Here is an 18,371-nt window from a genome sequence, read left to right on the forward strand (position 1 = left end):
CTAGACCCTTCATCAGAAGGGTCTAGGCCCGAAACGTCAGCCTTTCTGCTCCTATGATGCTGCTTGGCCTGCTGTGTTCATCCAGCTCTGCACCTTGTTGTCTCGGATTCTCCAGCATCTGCAGTTCCTACTATCTCTCTCCCAGAATTCTGTTTATTTACACATCTAACAGCATCTCCAATACAGGAGCATTCCCTCTGTATTGCATTGGAATGTCAACCTAGTTCCAAAACTATGAAAACAGACTCGATACCCCAGTATCCAAAAAGGAACCATAGGTTAAAAAAAATTGAAGACAAAGCTTCTCACCGTTTTGTAATTTGCCAGATTTATCAAGTAGCAGGTCAGTTAAAGATGAATGCCAACACCTAACATAGAATCATAGACTTATACAGAATGGAAACAGGCCCTTTGGGCCAAGTCGCCCATGTCAACCAGGTTTCCCAAACTGAACCACTTCCATTGACCTACGTTTGGCCCATGTCCCTCTAAACCTTTCTTATCGATGTACTTGTCCAAACATCTTTGGAATGTTGTAACTGTATCTGTCTCTACCACTTCCTCTAGCAACTCATTCCATATATGCACCCCTCAGATCCTGTTTAAATCTTTCCCTTCTCACCTTAAACCTATGCCCTCTAGTTTTGGACTCCCTGACCCTGGAGAAAAGACCTTGGCTATTCACCTTATCTATGCCCCTCGTGATTTTGAGAGGCTCAGTCTGTGCAATCACTAGTTTTCCAAGAGAAATTAAGTCTCCAACTATAAAGCCTGTGAAATGGGTAATGTCTCCTGCAACTTTCACGTCTCTGCTGTATACATCCCCACCATGCAACTTCCTCCTATACACATGTTGATCCCACCACAGGACACCATAGCTATTGTGAATGATAATCTTCTTCAGATGTGCAGACAATTGAATGTAACATCATTGTTAAGTCTTCAAATTTGGGAAAATCTGTGTCCACAGAAGAACTCTGTGAAACATTCACGAGAGGGACTGGAATTTAAACTAGAATAAGTAATAAGCAAGCTTTTATTCAGGTAGACTTTTAAATATGCATTTTAACAGCAGCTAAATCACGCCTCTATTCCACTGAAGCCCTGGAAAGATACTGAAGACACTAAAATTAAACCAAAGAAAAGTTCCACTTAAAAACACCTCATTAAACATCTCCAAAGGAAAACTGCACAGCCAACTACACATCAAATATGCTCCACCCAATTTTAGCATGCAGGTTACATTTAGGCATCCAATCATGCCTCCATTAAACTGGAAGTGGGTAAATTGGTGTTGGGTTGCTGTCATGACCTAATTGATTATTTTAACAATTCAACCATCTCAGCTATTCTTGAGAGTTAAAATTCCCCTCTCTGTCACCACCACATACTTCCTCCCATCTCCCAGGGATTTGACATCTTTATGTCCAACTGAGTCCTAAGTATAGTGTTTGTCTCAACTTTTAACCTGAGACACCAAATAGGACATGGTAAGGCATGAAATGTTTATGTACCCTTATGAGTTACATTCTAGGTCTGAAACTTACAAATAGTTTTCTAATACAAGGAAAACCTATCCATATTTATATATATTTCCTACATTACACTGTAAATATTTTAAAAGTATTTAATTAACTATAAAGTGCTTTTGGTACTGAGGTCATGCAGGAGGGCTGTATAAATGCAAGCTTTGTGGTTAAACTAACTGACAAATAAGATTGCTCTATGAAGTGTAGTTCCCAGGAAAGAAGAACATGGGTAACTGGACTTGAAGGGGAGTCCTGGCATTTTGGTTAGGGAGGAATTAAAGACCTCAACAATGTTGGCTAAAATCACATTTTAGATGCCAATAAGAGAGTCACTTACAGGGTGACCCATCTTTGGTGTCAACTCTGCCAATCTGCACAGGGATCCACTCCAAAAGGAGGCAGTGCCTTTCCATTCTGTCTTGATCCATGCAATGAAATCTATCATATTGGCTGCATTTTTCTACTTTCCCCAGTTGCATGTATTGCCGCACTGGAGGAGGAATAAGGTCATCAAGTAGTCATTGTTGGCTAAGTCCTTACTCTTCACCCCTCTATCCACTCGTAATGTAGGAGACAGAGTGGGTCTGGGTACGAAGGCAGTGGTCATAAAATTCAGCCCCATGGTTTATTTGATGAAATTGAGAATTTTTTTAAAACTAAGCCACAGCAAAAACAGCACAAAATGGTTTTACCAGTACATCATACATAAATCAACAAGATTCAATTTATCAAAGTAAGTAGCTATGTTGTGACCAAATTGCAATTATCAAAATATTCCAGATGAGAAATTGTTCTTTCATAGGTGATCTGGTTTGAAAAATGCCATAAATGATGGCAGGTTTCCTGATGATATTGTTCAGCTCTTGGTAGACGATTGACTCTGGTGAATTTCTCATGCTTCCGCCTGAATAGTAATTAGTAGTCCAAGACTACATTAACATCATCACCACTCTCAGCATGACATTCTGTCCTCCCTTCTCAAACTGTCTGCAGCTGTAGTTGATCACACCATGTTCTTTCAACATCATCCAGCTGGGTCCAACTGGTCTCAATTGGTTCCATTCATATCTATCTAATCTTAGCCAGAGAATCACTTGTGATCTTTCTGCTTCTGCACAGTTATCTTTGGTGCCCTCCAAGGATCTATCCTTGCCCCTTTCTGTTGCTCGTCTACATGCTATCCTACCCAGATGTACACCAACCTTTAGCTCACCATTACTGCTTTTGACCCCTCCAATTTCTATAAATTGTCAAACTGCTTATCTGATATTCATCACTGCATGATCAGAATATTCCTCCGGTTAAATATTGAGAAAACTGAAATCATTGCCTTCAATCCATATTCTAGGCTCTGCTCTCTAGCTGACTAAACATCCTTCTCCCTGGCAACTGTTTGTTGATGAATTAAACTGTTCACAACTTTGATATCATATTTAACTCTTGGATGAGAGTTCAACCAGTGATCAGTGTACTCACTACGACAACCTATCTCCACTTATACAACATTACTGGACTTTACTCCATTTCAGTTCACCTGTTGCTGAAATCCTCAGTCATGCAGGTCCAACTTCTAGACTTTATTATTCCATGTACTCCTGGGTGATCTCCCACACATTAACCTCTGTAAATTTGAGGTCATCCGAAAACTAGGCCATCCACATCCTAAATCTCAATAAATCACATTCACATTTCACCTTGGGCTAGCTAACTTATACCGGCTCCCATATTCAAATTTAAAATTTTCATTCTAGTTTTAAAGTCCTTCCATGACCTGGTTTCTCTTTATCTTCATGATCTTCTCTATGACCATCCAAGACATTTGCACTCCTTTAATTCCAGTCTCTTTAATATCCTTAACTTTAATTGCTCCATCATTGGTAGTTGTGCCTTCAACTGCTTTGGCCTTAAATACTGGAATGTTCACTACAAAATTTATCAACCTCTCCACTTCACTGTCCTCCTTTAAGACTCTTCTTAAAGCTTTCCTGTTTGAGTGATTTCTCATCTTCCATACTCTATTGCATGGTTTGGTTTCATAGTTGTTTTATAATACCCCTGTGAATCACCGTGATTTATTCTGTGCATGTTGTCACTGTTGACATAATACATAAACCACTCCTTGTACAGAATACAAAATACATTTTGTCAAATTCCAGGCTGAAGGGTATATTGAAGTGCTCAGTAATCTGCCACCTTCATTAGCATTGTGGTTAACTCTTGTGGTAAATTTGCATGGCACAGCACATTAATGCAACATACTTGTCATCAAACCAATCTTTATTTTACTTATATAGTGACTATCTACATTATAAATAAACATTCACAATTAGGAAGCATATCTGTTTGTAATTTGCACTATACACTTCAATTATTGCTTCATTCACAAATAATTAACTGCTGTTAATAAAAACTGCTGTATTCTGCACAGAATATTGAAATTCCATAAAAGTTGTTCCCCACAAAACATCTATTGTTCTTTTCTGGATGTGATGGCATTTGTAGTTTTTGTCCATTGACTCTCGCATCCTATACATGCTGAATCTTTTTCACAAAGTCTCTTCAAAGCATTATTTAATGAACAATCAGTTGTGGTTTTTCAGGCCTTTCAAGAGATTCTCTTACCTTCCAATACTATGTGTAACCAAAATATAGAAAATTTCTGTGGTCTTGCGACGAACAGTAGCATCCTCATCCTTCAAAAGAAGTTTTAAGTTCTCCAAACAGCCTGAAGGAAAAAAAAAGCAACATTAACTTCTCAGCTGAATTCCTACATTGCAATCTATAACATGAAGTATAGCATATTTATTCAGTCATATAGCATGGAAACAGACCTTTAGGTCAAACCAGTCCATGCCGAGTATAATCCCAAACTAAACCAGTCCCACGTGTATAGTTTCTTGTTGACTGGTACTTAGGCTGTGCCTTCATATAAGCTGGTCCAGATGTGACACCTTAGTTGAAAAATATACAGTGGCCAGGAATATAGGTTGCATGCATTGCTTAAATAAAATGCAAATGATTTCAAAACATGAATGAAAAAATAAAATTGTCATAATTATTGTGGCTCTGATAAGCTGGGAAAAAGTAAAATTACAAGGCCTCTGATACTGTATAAATTAATGACAGCAGATTTAAATGAATCTTATAGAATTGCTAGGAGTAGAATAAAGTATTTATAAATATGAAACCCAAAAATCACGGTATGTCCACTACTTCATTGCAAATGAAGTACTGTAGACCTTGCAAGCACCAATGGCTACCAATATTGATCACACACTGTATGTCAGGCTCAGCCAACTTGAATAATACTGCACCATAGAAGACCTACAAATGTCAAATCAGGCTATTCAGCCCATCAAGTCCACACCAATCCTCCGAAAAGACCACCCAGACCCATCCTGCTACCCTATCCCTGTTACCCTCAACCTCCCATGGCCAATCCACCAACCCTGCACATCTTTGGACTGTGGGAGGAAACCAGACATGTGGAAAATGTGCAAGCTCCACATAGACAGTCACCTGAGGGTGGAATCAAACCCAAGTCCCTGGTGCTGTAAGGCAGCAGTGCTGACCACTGAACCACCATACCACCCACAGCCACTATGCTGCCCATGGTTAATGGTAAATTTTAATTATGTTCGTTGCATTCAAATTGAATATCCAATGAATGACACACCTTTCCAAATACATTATGAAGGACACTCATAAACATGGTCAAAATTACCAGATTGATGAGCTGTGATAGATCGCTAAACTGCGCACTTGAAAATCTAACAAAATGTAGTGAGGACAGAAAACAATTGGTTAAATTCTCGACTGCATCTTGTCAAGAGTCAATAGGAAAGAGGTTGAAGGAAGTGAAAATATGCCCAAATGCTGGAGGCAGATTGAAAGTCAGTTTAGTACATTACTTAAAGAGCTCTCTTCACAGAGCTTAGGCACAGTTGCTGCTTCATAAAATGGAAGAAGTAGGGTCAATCTATTCCTTTAATTAAGAATACAAAGGTCACAGCCTCCTCCTGGGATAAATTCTCATGTTTTCGTCCTTAATTCCTCTTTTTTTCCCATCAACAGAGGCCGTCACTTCAGAGAAATGTTGACGGAATTCTCCAGAGAAATGTCAATCTTCCATTTCCAAATCTTTACACCATTTATTTGTAGGTGCTCAGCTGATCTGAATTTCAAGACCACCTGGTAAAAATCAGATCTTAATGTCCAACCTGACTGCAAGTCAAATTTGACTAAGACTCTGCCTTCATGCTGTGCTTCACAGCAAAGCTATCATGGAAATTTATCCTTAGAGACTTACTACAAAAATACCTTCATTGTGTGATAAGTTGTGTTATGATCTTTTGTGTGATTTTTCTGGTGGCTTGAATACTTACATTATGTTTTCTTTATCCTAACTTGAATCATTCGCAGAAAATTAAGTACAAAATGGAATATTATGCCCGTGTTATATAAATCGAATACAGCATAAATTTAAATGTACATCAAGAATCAATCCTGGTGGTTTAATGAGCTGAAATTGATCCTGAAAATGACAGCTCTTTTTCCTAATTATTCATCATCTGCATAATTTGAATCCTCCAAATACCACTCTATCTTATGTCACTTCCAAGAATAAAGAGGGTGAAATATTTTGAAAACCTGGGAACAGAATTCTACACTTTGTATGAAGTCCCCTCTTTACTCCAGCAACCCTCCAACACACCATACACTTCATGAAGCTGAATATGTGCCATAAGTAGTTGCAATTGCAGTTCTATCAGAATTCTCAGCATTAAACCATAATTAATACCCATAAGGGTTTGGACCAATATACGACAATGGAGAACATTTTACAAGGTCAACCCAGGTTGCCATTTATCTCGACGATGTGCTGATAACAGGCAAGACCAATAAGGAGCATTGAGAGAATTTGGATATCGTCCTCAGACATTTCTCCCAGGGAGGTGTACACTTCAGAAGGCAAGAAGTGGAGTGCATCTTCTTGTGACTCACCCCTCTGACACACACACACCTTACAGATATCCACTTCTGTGCCCTCAGGATCTTTGATGTTTCAATAAGATCACCTTTCATTATTCTAAACTTGAAAATATGTAGGTCAAACATTTTAAAACTTTCTTCAAAAGATAACTTTGGAGTACTGTGTACAGTTCTGGTTGGCCTGCTCTAGGAAGGATATTATTAGATTGGAAAGGATTCAGAAAAAAATTCCAAGGATGTTGTGGGACTGAAGGATTTGAGTTATAGGGAGAGGCTGGATAGGCTGGGACCTTTTTTCACTGGAGCATAGGAGGTTGAGGGGCAACCTTATAGAGATTTATAAAATCATGAGGGGTAGAGATAAGGTGAATAGCAAAGGTCTTTTCCTTAGGGTGAGGGGCACTCGGGGCACATTGTTAAGGTGAGAGGAGAAATATTTAAAAGAGACCTGAAGGGGCAACCTTTTCACACTGAGGGTGGTTCTTATGTGGAATGAACTGCCAGAGGAAGTATAGTTACTACGTTTAAAGGACATTTGGACGGGTACATGAATAGGAAAGGGCTATGGGCCAAATGCAGGGAAGTGGGATTATTTCAGTCTGGCAAACTTGGTCAGCATGGATGAGTTGGACTGAAAGGTCTGTTCCTGTGCTATATGACTCTTTAACTCTATAAGGCCGTCATCCCAGGAATGAGTATAGAGCAACTGGAAATTACCTTCACACTGAATGTACAAAATAATATGCAAAATGAATTAAAAGGATTACTCTTTTCAAGCATCCTAAATATAGAGATTTTCTCAAAATTTATATATTCAATGAAGCTAAAAGTCATACAACCTGTATTGGGTTATAAGATGATCAATATGTTCTAATAACTTTTATTGATCAAAAATTACCATCACCATTTAAATAACAGTGATTTTAAACAAATGCATTGTTAAATAATGATCAACTAATCATTTTAGTGGTGTCACTTTCTAGCAATGTCATAAATTGTAACTAATCATGCAACTCACAGGAGCATGCCACATTTAATTGACACAGCTGTGGATCAAAGTCATTGATGGCAGGCCAGACGGGGCAGAGAATTGGCAGTTTCTGCTAATAGATCTCATTGACCCTTGATAACAATGTAAACATAAAAAATATCATCACGTTGATAAATGTATACCACAAGTCATATCTATGCAGGCTACATGAAAGAAAAAAAGAATCCTTCAAAAATATGCCATATTTGCCAGACCATATTGGTCCACAAGGCATACCACAATTGTGAAAATATTCAGAAAGAAAATTCTCGACACACAGCTATTTTTTATTCATCTTTACCATTCTGAACCAAAAACAACAATACAGCAATAAGCCTTACCTATCACAGAATCCAAAAATGTCTCCATTGCTTCTGAAACACTCATTATAACTTATTATTTGAAATGTCACTTACTTCAAATGGCACATCTTTTTCACTATAGTCAAAGATACTGCTAGAAACAAAATTTGTGAATAACTGCACAATTGTGTCATGATTGAGTCATTGCCATGAATCTTTCCAACTCATTAAGAACACATGAAAAATATTGAGCAGCTTTATTCACCCCGTCAACATTGAATCACAATTTGGACCCAATCACACAACTCATTAAATACGAATGCTTTACATGGCTCATTCAGGATATGTGGGATCTCAGGCTGCCTGAAATCGAAGCTAGCTGCATCTTCAAATTCACGACCTTCCTTTATGGGGCTTAATATGTGTGTCTAGCGGTGATCATGCACTAAAAGGGATGTTTTCTTTTAAGGAAGCCACTTGGATACATCCAGCACATTTTCTCCAGCCAGATAACAGTGGCCAAAAAATTCCATGTGGAATTTCAAAATTGGTGCTGTTTGTTTTTAAAATCAATTTTGCTGTCAGAACACACCAAACCAGAACGGGAGTGCATCTTCTTGTGACCAGACATTTTTTACATTATTGATATCCCCTGTCCTGTTTGGTGAAAGATCACATTAGGAAAATTTCAACCGTATCACATTCCAAAGATTTTTTTATTGCCTTATATTTATCATTATCCTGTGAAGTTTAAATATCTGCATCAAATTCAGCCTATATTGTCTGTCCTAACCTATACATGCTTTGTCAGTGCCAATTTAACGAATATGTAGCACCAAGGTATTCTCCTGCACAAACCAATAATACCAGTTTCTCTCTCTTCTTGCTTCTCTTACAATCATGTTGAAAGGTACAGAAAGCCACTTTTGTTTTGTATTCTATTATATTTTTTCATTTTGTTTTCCAGCTATGGCCATTTTGAAGCATAACTAAAAAAAATATGCTTGCTCTTTTCAATTTTCATTTGTTCTTCTTGCTTATTCCATTCCCAAGTAAATTTCTCTGTCACAGGAGACCCAAAGTGTCTTTCATCCAGTTTTGCTCTTAACGTATAAGGAAACCTTTGGTTTTTTGTTCCCATTGGGTTTGTATGAGACTTTACAGGCAGTCCACAAAAACTGTGTAATTCCGAAGCACACGTTAATGATCTGTACACTGGGGTGACCACTGGATGATAAGACGGACAGCAATTTTAGAAGGCAGCTTTCTAGAAGAAGATGCATCTTATTGCCGTGATTGTAATGAGGTCAGCCAGGTGGATCTCAAACAAGAGATAGTAAGAATTCCTGGAGTCAGAGAATACACAGTGTGGAGCTGGAGGAGCACAGTGGGCCAGGCAGCATCAGAGGAGCAGGAAAGTTGACGTTTTGGGTCGGGACCCTTCTTCAGAAATGGGGGAGGGAGAAGTCAATTCCAAAATAAATAGAGAGAGGAGGGGTGGGGCTGGGGAAGGTAGGTAGGATGGTAATAGCTGAGTGCAGGTAGGCAGTGGTGGGGATTGGTCAGTGAGGTGGGAGAAGCGGATAGGTGGGAGAGAAGATGGACAGGTTGTGTCAGGTCAAGGAGGTGGGGATGAGAGGGAGGGTTGGTCATGGGATGAGACCCAGGAATTCCTAGAAGCCTGGTACTCCACGAAGAAAGCCATCAACAAACACATAGAGCTCGACCCCATATACACTGCACTGCGAAGGAAAACCAGAAGTGAAGTAATCCAGCTCAATGGACTCCAGAGTTTAAATAACAGGCAGGAAAACATAACGGGGCCTCATCGGAGGCTGCACTGATGATGTTACCCAGCAGGGTAATGAAACGTCTGCGGAAAAACAATGAACCAGCTCGGCGAGCCAACCAACCACAACATCCACAACTCGCGCTACAAATCTACTCTAAAACCTTATAAACGCCTGGTTAAATAGTCACCTGGGTCTAATGGAGGTTGATACTGGCACAGCCGTTTTAGTGATCACAGCACTAGTCTTTAACAAAATTCACTCAGGACTTCAACCGTTATGTTTGTGCAAGATCCCAGCTAGACTGAGAACCTATATCTGGGAACCTTTATAGATTAGGGGTAAAACTTCGGTTCCAGTCTCTTATGAGAAGCAGCTGGTTCAGTTACCACTGATTGTAGTAAAGGGCTCAGGCCAAAGATTGACGGGGTGAAATTGGTTGAGAAAGATTCACTGAGATTGGTTCCACATTTTTCAATTAGAAAATGTCTAAGTAAAGTCCTAACTAAATACCTGGAGGTTTTTCAGGAAGGACTAGGGTCTATCAAAGGAACCAAAGCCACCTTGCAGGTTGACCTGGAAGCAATTCCTCGATCCTGCAAAGCCTGCCAAGTACCATTTGCCTTATGAGCAAAAGTAGAGGCTGAAATAAAAAACCTGAAAGGTGAAGTAATCATCAAACCAGTTCAGTTTGCAGAATGGGCAGCACCGGTCATACCAATTGTGAAGTCCGACAGGTCAGTTCACCTTTGTGGGGTTTGAAACAAACGGTAAACCACTTTTGCAGCTGGATAAATACCCGAACACTCGCATAGAGGATTCATATTCAAAGCTGGTGGGGCGCTGTCCTTCATGAAACTGGACAGGAGCCATAAGTAGTTGCAATTGCAGTTATATCAGGATTCTCAGAATTAAACTGTCATTAATACCCATAAAGGTTTGTACCAATATATGAGGATGAGGGGCATTTTACAAGGTCTACCCCAGGTCACCACTTATCTAGATAACGTGCTAATAACAGGCAAGACCAATAAGGAGCATTCGGAGAACTTGGACATGGTCCTTAGACATTTCTCCCAGGCAGGTGTACACTTCAAAGGGAAAACATATGTGTTCCCAAGTTAACTACTTGGGCTATGGAGTTGACAAAATCGATTACATACGTTAGAAAAAGTGAAGGCAATCAAAGGTGTCCCAGCTCCAATGTCTGTACGGGAGCTTAGGTCTTTCCTTGGGTTGGTGAACAACTGTGGAAAGTTCACACGTAACCTGGCCTCCATCCTGGAACCTTTGCATCAATTTTTTAAAAAGGCACGGCCTCGGAAATGGTCACACAGCCAAGCCATATCTTTCAGGGAAGTAAAGAAACATCCTCTAAGATGGTGGCACACTATGATCCCGAGCCAGAGCTGACAGTGACATGCGATGCCTCCCCGTATGGCTTCAGGATAGTATTAGCTCATAGGTGGCCCAATGGTGAGAAACAGCCAATATCAGATGCATCCAGGATTTTGACTAATGTAGAGTATAAATACGCCCAGATAAAGAAGGAAGGTTTAGCCATCAAATTTGGAGTCAGGAAATTCCACCAATACCTTTACGGACAGAAATTTGTAATAATGGACCACAAGCCCCAGCTGGTTCTACTTAAAGAGGTCAACGCAGTGCTGCCTAAAGCTTCAGGCTGAATTCAGTGGTGGGCTCTAATTCTAAGTGCACATAATTACAAATTGGAACACTGTCCAGGAGGCCAAGTTACAAATGCAGATGCATTGAGCCACCTCCCACTGGTAGATACACTGCCGTGGTACTGCCACAGGAAAAGTCCATAATGGTTTTAGATGCTCTGGACACACTTCCAGTCACAGCTGACAATATCAGACTTTGCACACAGAAATATCCGGTCCTGGCCAAACTGAAACAGCTGGTGGTGATGGGGGATACTAAACAGCCAGAACAACAAGAATTGAAACCTTTTTGGGCCTGGAGAGACCAGATCACAGCAGAGGACAGCATATTATTATAGGAGCAAGAGTGATTGTCCTGAGCAAAAGTCGCTGCCAGATGCTGGCTGAACTCCAACAGGGTCATCAAGGGCTGGACTTGCATAGAGTTCAAACACAGGGATGATGATAGAAAAACTGTGTGCAATTATTACAATACACAGACTCCTGTAAGCATTGTTCACAGATAATGGGTCATGGTATACCAGCAGAAAATTTCAGTATTTCCTGAAGTCGAATACTATTTGTCACATAATGACAGCTCCATGCTATCCATCATCCAATGGTCTGGCAGCAAGAGCGGTCCAAACTTTGAAAGCAGGCTTAAAGAAACAGGCTACAGCTTCACTAGATACCATACTGTCCCGGTTCCTATTTGATTATCGGACCACCCCTTCTACAACTACAGGGATAGCTCTAGCAGAGTTGCTAATGGGGAGAACTCTTCACTCAGGTTAAATCTGATCTTCCCATAACTGGGGCCGGGGGGTGAAATAGCATCAGGAACACCAATGTTGGACACAAGACTCCATCAAATGAAAAGAGACAGTTTACTTCAGGGGACAAAGTTTGGTGTGGATACACGGGAATGGCCCTATATGGATAAGAGGCATGGTCGATGAAAGATCAGGTCCAGGGACATTTAAAGTTTCATGTTGTTGCGATGGTCCTGAACAAACACGAAGACCATATGAAAGCTGCAAAGTTTAACGTTCGGGAGCAAAACATGCTCGGTTCCTCAACTGCCTTTCCAACTGTTCCAGAACCCGTGGGCTCTCCATCTCCATCAAGCATTGAAGATAACTCTAAATCTGAGATGGACACAGCAGATCTCACATCTCAATCCCTTTGCTGCATGAAGAGGAGAATGAATTTCTTCCGAGATGCTCTGGGCCCAAGAGGCGAGCTACTGTGCGTAATACGTCATCTGTATCAGAGGCAGTGTTGAAGGAACCTGACCCCAGGAGGAACTACAGTAAGAAGAATTGGCTTATGTCCTCAGACCTAGAGTGGGAGGGATGTAATGATTGTAATGAGGTTAGCCAGGTGGACGTCATTGAATATGAGTTACCTGATGAAGGCTGTTAATTTGGTCCAATCAGGGAGCCCTCGCTGACAGATATGTCTGAGGTTCTGTTCACTCAGAGAGCTAGATCAATGTCAAGTACTATGCAGGTGTAAATGCAGGGTGACTTGGTGACGGGAAGATGGTCTCTTTGGAGTTATTTCACTTATGGTCAGCAAATACCATATTATCATGTTAGGAAGACAGAATGGGGGTCTTCAACATTTTCTTCCCAGACATTCTAAAGGTATGCATAATAATGGTAAACGAGCAGTGGAATAACAAATATAAAATTACACACAGTAAAATGCATATAACACTGTATGTTTAACTTTTTGGTGCAGGAGCAGCACCACAGAAGTTCAATTATTTTAAGCAAGGAAAACCAGAGAATTAGGAGATATAGTATTACCAATAGAAACAGGAACTCTAGAAGACAAATGTCTGGGAAAGCAGTCATATTTGGATAAGGAAATCAGTAATAGCACTTCAATGTAAGAGTTTCTGAAAACGAGGGGACTTCATACAAATGCTATATCAGCTTTAAACAAAAAAAAATAACTTCGGATGCTGGAAATCAGAAACAAAAACAGAAATTGCTGGAAAATCTCAGTAGGTCTGACAGCATCTGTGGAGAGAAAGCAGAGTTAACATTTCAGGTCCAGTGACCCTTCTTCAGAACTCAGGGTCCCTGGACCTGAAATCTTAACTCTGCTTTCTCATCACAGATACTGCCACACCTGCGGAGTTATTTTAGCAGTTTTTGGTACTATATCAGTTTTGTTAAGTTTGAAATAGAGAATAAAAATGCTGAAGCAAGCACAGAGAAATTTTTTCTGCCTTGGTGTCTGCAGGTAAAATTTGGGCAGCCTAAACTTGAAGCTTAGCATCAGAATGTAAAGTGACAGTTAAGGTGACAATTATTCACAATATACATTAATGACTTGGACAAGGAGATGAATGTTCTATTGTCAAGTTTGAAGATAACACAAAAAATCGGTAGGAAGATAAGTCGTGAGGATGACATTGAATTTACAAAGATATAGTGATAGTTCAGGTAGTATTGAGGAGGTGGCGAGGCTGCAGAAGGACTTCAACAGGTGAGGAGAGTGGACAAAGAAGTGGCAGATGGAGTACAATACGGGAAAGTGTGAGGTCATGCACTTTGGTAAGAAGAATAAAAGCATGGACTATTTTCTAAATGGGGAGAAAATTCACAAGTCTGAAGTGCAAAGAGACTTGGGAGTTCTAGTCCAGGATTCTCTCAAGGTAAACTTGCAGGTTGAGTCAGTAGTCAGGAAGACAAATGCAATGTTGGCATTTATTTTGAGAGGACTTGAATATAAAAGCAGGGATGTACTACTGAGGCTTTATAAGGTGCTGGTCAGGCCACATTTGGAGTATTGCGTCCAGTTTTGGGCCCCATATCTCAGGAAGGATGTACTGGTCCTGGAGCGGGTTCAGAGGAGGTTCACGAGAATGGTCCCAGGAATGGAAAGTTTAACATATGAGGAACGTTTGAGGACTCTGGGACTATACTCATTGGAGTTTAGAAGGATGAGGGGGGATCTAATTGAAACTTTCAAAATACTGAATGGCCTGGACAGAGTGGATGTTGGGAAGATGCTTCCATTGGTAGGAGAGTCTAGGAACTGAGGGCACAGCCTTAGAGTAAAGGGAAGACCTTTTAGAACGGAGGTAAGGAGAAACTTCTTCAGCCAGAGAGTGGTGAATCTATGGAATTCACTGCCACAGAAGGCTGTGGAGGCCAGGTCATTGAGTACATTTAAGACTGAGATAGATAGGTTCTCGATTATCAAGGGGATCAAGTGTTACGAGGAGAAAGCAGGAGAATGGGGTTGAGGAACTTATCAGCCATGATTGAATAGTGGAGCAGACTTGATGGGCCTAATGGCCTAATTTCTGCTCATATGTCTTATGCTCTTATGGCCTTAACAAGAATGGTCAAAAACTTAACAGATGGAATATTATGTGAGAAAATGTGAGGTTATGCACTTTGGCAGGAAGGATAGAGGAGCTGAATATTACTTAAAGGGAGAAAGACTGCAGGAAGCTGCAACACAGAGAGCTTTGGGGGTCCTTGTGCAAGAATCATGGAAAGCTAACTTGTAAATTCAGCAAGTAACTCGGAAGGCAAATGGAATCTTGATCTTTATTTCAAAGGCTTTACAGGATAAAATTTTGGAAGCCTTGCTAAATAAAACTATACAGACTTGCTCGCAGAGCCGGTATGTTTGATTGCAGACATTTCGTCACCCTGCTAGGTAACATCGTCAGTGCGCCTCCGGTGAAGCGTTGGTATTCTACCCTACTTGTTATTTATATGCCTCAGTTTGCTGGAGTGGATGGTATTACTTCTGGTTCTGTTTTTCAGTAGTTTGTATATCGGGCCCAGTTCAATGTGTTTGTTGACGGAGTTCCGGTTGGAATGCCAGGCCTCCAGGAATTCCCTGGCATGTCTCTGTTTAGCTTGTGCTATTATGGATGTGTTGTCCCAGTCACATTCCCGTCCTTCTTTGTCCATGTGCATTCAGACCAGTGAGAATTGGTCATATCTCTTGGTGGCTAGTTAATGTTCGTGTATCCTTATTGCCAGTTTTTTTCCAGTTTGGCCTATGTAGTGGTTCTCACAATCCTTGCATAGTATTTTACATGTTACATTAGTTTTATTGGTTGTGGGTATGAGACATGCCAGGGAATTCCTGGAGACCTGGCATTCCAACAAAAAACTCCATCAACAAACACATTGAACTGGTTCCGATATACAAATTACTGCAAAACGGAACTGGAAGTAATATCAACCACTCCAGCAAACTGGGGCATCTAAATAACAAGCAGGACAGAACACAGATGCTTCACCACGGGCACAATGACGATGTTACCTAGCAGGGTGACAAAATGTCTGCAATCAAACACACTGGCTGGGCAAGCAAGTCTGCAACCTCATCCACAAGCCAAGCTACAAATCTTCTCAAAAATTTTAAAACTATACAAGCACAAATCAGACCACACTACAGTACTGCGAACAATTTTGGTCCCTTTATCTAAGGAAAGATATACTGGCACTGGAGGCAATCCAGAGAAAGTTCACTCGGCTAATCCAGGGTATGAAGGGATTGTTTTATGATTGGTGTTTAGGAGAATGAGAGACGACCTTATTGAAACCTGAGAAATCCTTTGAGGACTTGATAGGATAGTTGTACAAAGGTTGTTTCCCTTGTAGGAGAGTCTAGAACCATAAGATACAATTTCTGACTAAGTGGGGGGTGGTCACTCATTCAAGACTGAGATGAGAAGGATTACTTCTTTCAGAGAGTAGTGAATACATAGATTTCTTTAACCACAGAGGGCTGTTGAGACTTGGTCATGAAGAATATTGATGGCTGAAACAGATCTTTAATCAACAAGGAAGTCTAGGGATATGGGGAAAAGGCAGGAAAGTAGAGTTGAGTGTTATAGCTGTGGTCTCATTGAATGGTGGAACAGATTCAATCGGCTGAATGTTCAATTTCTGTTCCTCATACATCTTATGGTCTTAAATACTGCAGGTTCAATGGAAGGTAATCAATGAACAAATGTCCACAGGAAAGAGCTCACTCCCACCTTCTCAAGGTCAACTCAGGTTGGGTAATAAATGCTGGCTCAGCCAGCAACACTCACACCCCATGAGTGAATTTAAAAAAAGCATAATTCTGTTCTTTGTGTAGTTTCCAATTACAAATTATACTTTAAAACTTTTACTAAATGTTGTGCTTCCATCCTACCACCACAGAGTTTCTCATGCTTAATAATCTGTCATTCAAAACTAAAGAAGTAAAGAGATGCAACAGCAATTAATTGATCAAAGTTATATAGATATATTTCTTGCCAAATTTCATTGTGTATATAATCAGTGACTGGCAATATTCCCTGTAATCTTTCTTCATTTTATGCAGCCTGTTTTCTTTGACAGTGCATTTTAATAACATCAACTTGGAAAGTAGTTGGTGCCAGTTTTTTTTCGGGGTACTGCACTCCTGATCTGCATCCAAGAGGATTCCAGAAGGGTTCTGTTTGCATTTAGTTTGCATTGCTGGGTGTCCTCTTGGGTTCTGAACATTCTTCAAAATAGGATATACCAAGGATTGGAAAACTGAATCATGGGGCACAGGAAATTATGGAAGGGCAGGAGTGCTTAGTGAACGTCATTCAATGCAGGAGAATACTCAAGTTCCAAAATTCAACAGCAACTGTTATTTGTGAGGGATTGAACCAGCAGTTTTGGAAAATTCAGTCTTAAAAGTAGAGACCCTAATTAGCTGGACGTGTCATAGGTGATAAACTGGATGTTGAATAAAACATTCAGCAGACATTCCGAAAAAATGTGTAAATGGGATTTCAACCTGAGATGATAATAGGGATGCTGATGGATTTGGCTTGGAGGTATGGAATCGAAATGAAAATGATTGGTATCGCTGGATCATGTATTTTATCACTGAAGAAAAATTGCCTCCAGAGGGATTTAGGGGTTAGTGTTAATGGTAAGTCTAGGAAGTGAAGCAGCAGTCTGAGAGTTGGCCTCAATTTTTGTCTTAGAAAGAAAACAACTGTAAAACTGGCAAATAAGGCATATTGATTTGACATGTCTTATACTTCACAATGGAGTAGGACCAGAAGTTAATTTCCAATTATCAGTTTCTTTTTATTAGTGCCTACATACCTTGACTGCTAAACCTTTCTTCGGTTAATCTACGTCTAGGATAACTGAATTATTTATGGTTTATAATAGATACCTATTATTATAATAGATAATGTATACAAATGCATTTGTACAAGTCACGTTTATTGAGCAGTTAAGTAAGATAAGAAATGAAGCAGACAAGGGACCATGTTGATACAACAACTTCCTCGGCGCCCTGCAGTTCCTCCAAACTTGACTGGCACCTTCCCTTAATTGTGTGTTGTGCAAGTAGTGAAGAGGGCCTTCACTTACCGACCTCGACCGCCGAGTAAGCTAACTCGGGGTCGTGCAGCAAGTCACACAGAGCCATGAGGGCCCGTTGCCGGACCAGGAGATCGGGATCCGCTAGCTCCCGCTTCAGCTTGGGCAAAGCCCGGTCCCCGAAGGCAATGGGCGCCTTGGTCGGGTCGATGTGAGGAGGATACTTGGCAGAAATTCTCGTGTGAGCCATTTTCTCACACCTTTTTTAACAACAGCAGCAGCGAAGCTCCGAGGGCTCAGAATAAGTCGAGCTCACAATCCGATGTTTCACTGGTGAACGTTTGAAAGTTCGGCTCGCGGCTTGGCTCAGTTGCCATAGCAACGCCCGCGGCCTACTCCTCCCTAAAGCGCCTGTAATCAACATTGCACCGTACAGGTAAATGGGTCTCCAATATCCGTAACAAAATCTGCTTTGGACAGCCTTAATTTAACTTAGGAAAAGTCCCAAGTGCAACTCAAAGTCGTAAGACTGTGATCAGAAATAAGGAAGTATTAGGAGGGGTTAGTCCTGAATGATGAGTAATGGTCATGGTCAGTGGAAGGGAGGATTTTTGTAGGACTGAAAGAGGACACAAATTGGGCGGAGGGAGGGACAATTTTGAAAAAAAGATAAACAGCAAGTTAGGACTTTTAAATTGCAGGTGTTGGGAAACTAGC

General features: G+C 40.5%; 1 protein-coding gene across 1 annotated transcript in view; it reads right to left on the minus strand.

The window, feature by feature from the left end:
• rsph14 (radial spoke head 14 homolog) overlaps positions 1–17,980 on the minus strand; it is a 665,166-nt gene extending 647,186 nt beyond the window's left edge. Inside the window, exons 1-2 of the mRNA XM_048611488.1 lie at positions 17,706–17,980; positions 4,152–4,254 (exon numbers count right to left, since the gene is read on the minus strand). Coding sequence (XP_048467445.1) covers positions 4,152–4,254; positions 17,706–17,904 — 302 coding nt within the window. The 5' untranslated portion in view covers positions 17,905–17,980. The remainder of the gene's footprint in view (positions 1–4,151; positions 4,255–17,705) is intronic.
• Positions 17,981–18,371: the final 391 nt, after the last annotated feature.

This window comes from Rhincodon typus, chromosome 24 (genome assembly GCF_021869965.1).
Source record: "Rhincodon typus isolate 14 chromosome 24, sRhiTyp1.1, whole genome shotgun sequence".
Classification (NCBI taxonomy): domain Eukaryota; kingdom Metazoa; phylum Chordata; class Chondrichthyes; order Orectolobiformes; family Rhincodontidae; genus Rhincodon; species Rhincodon typus.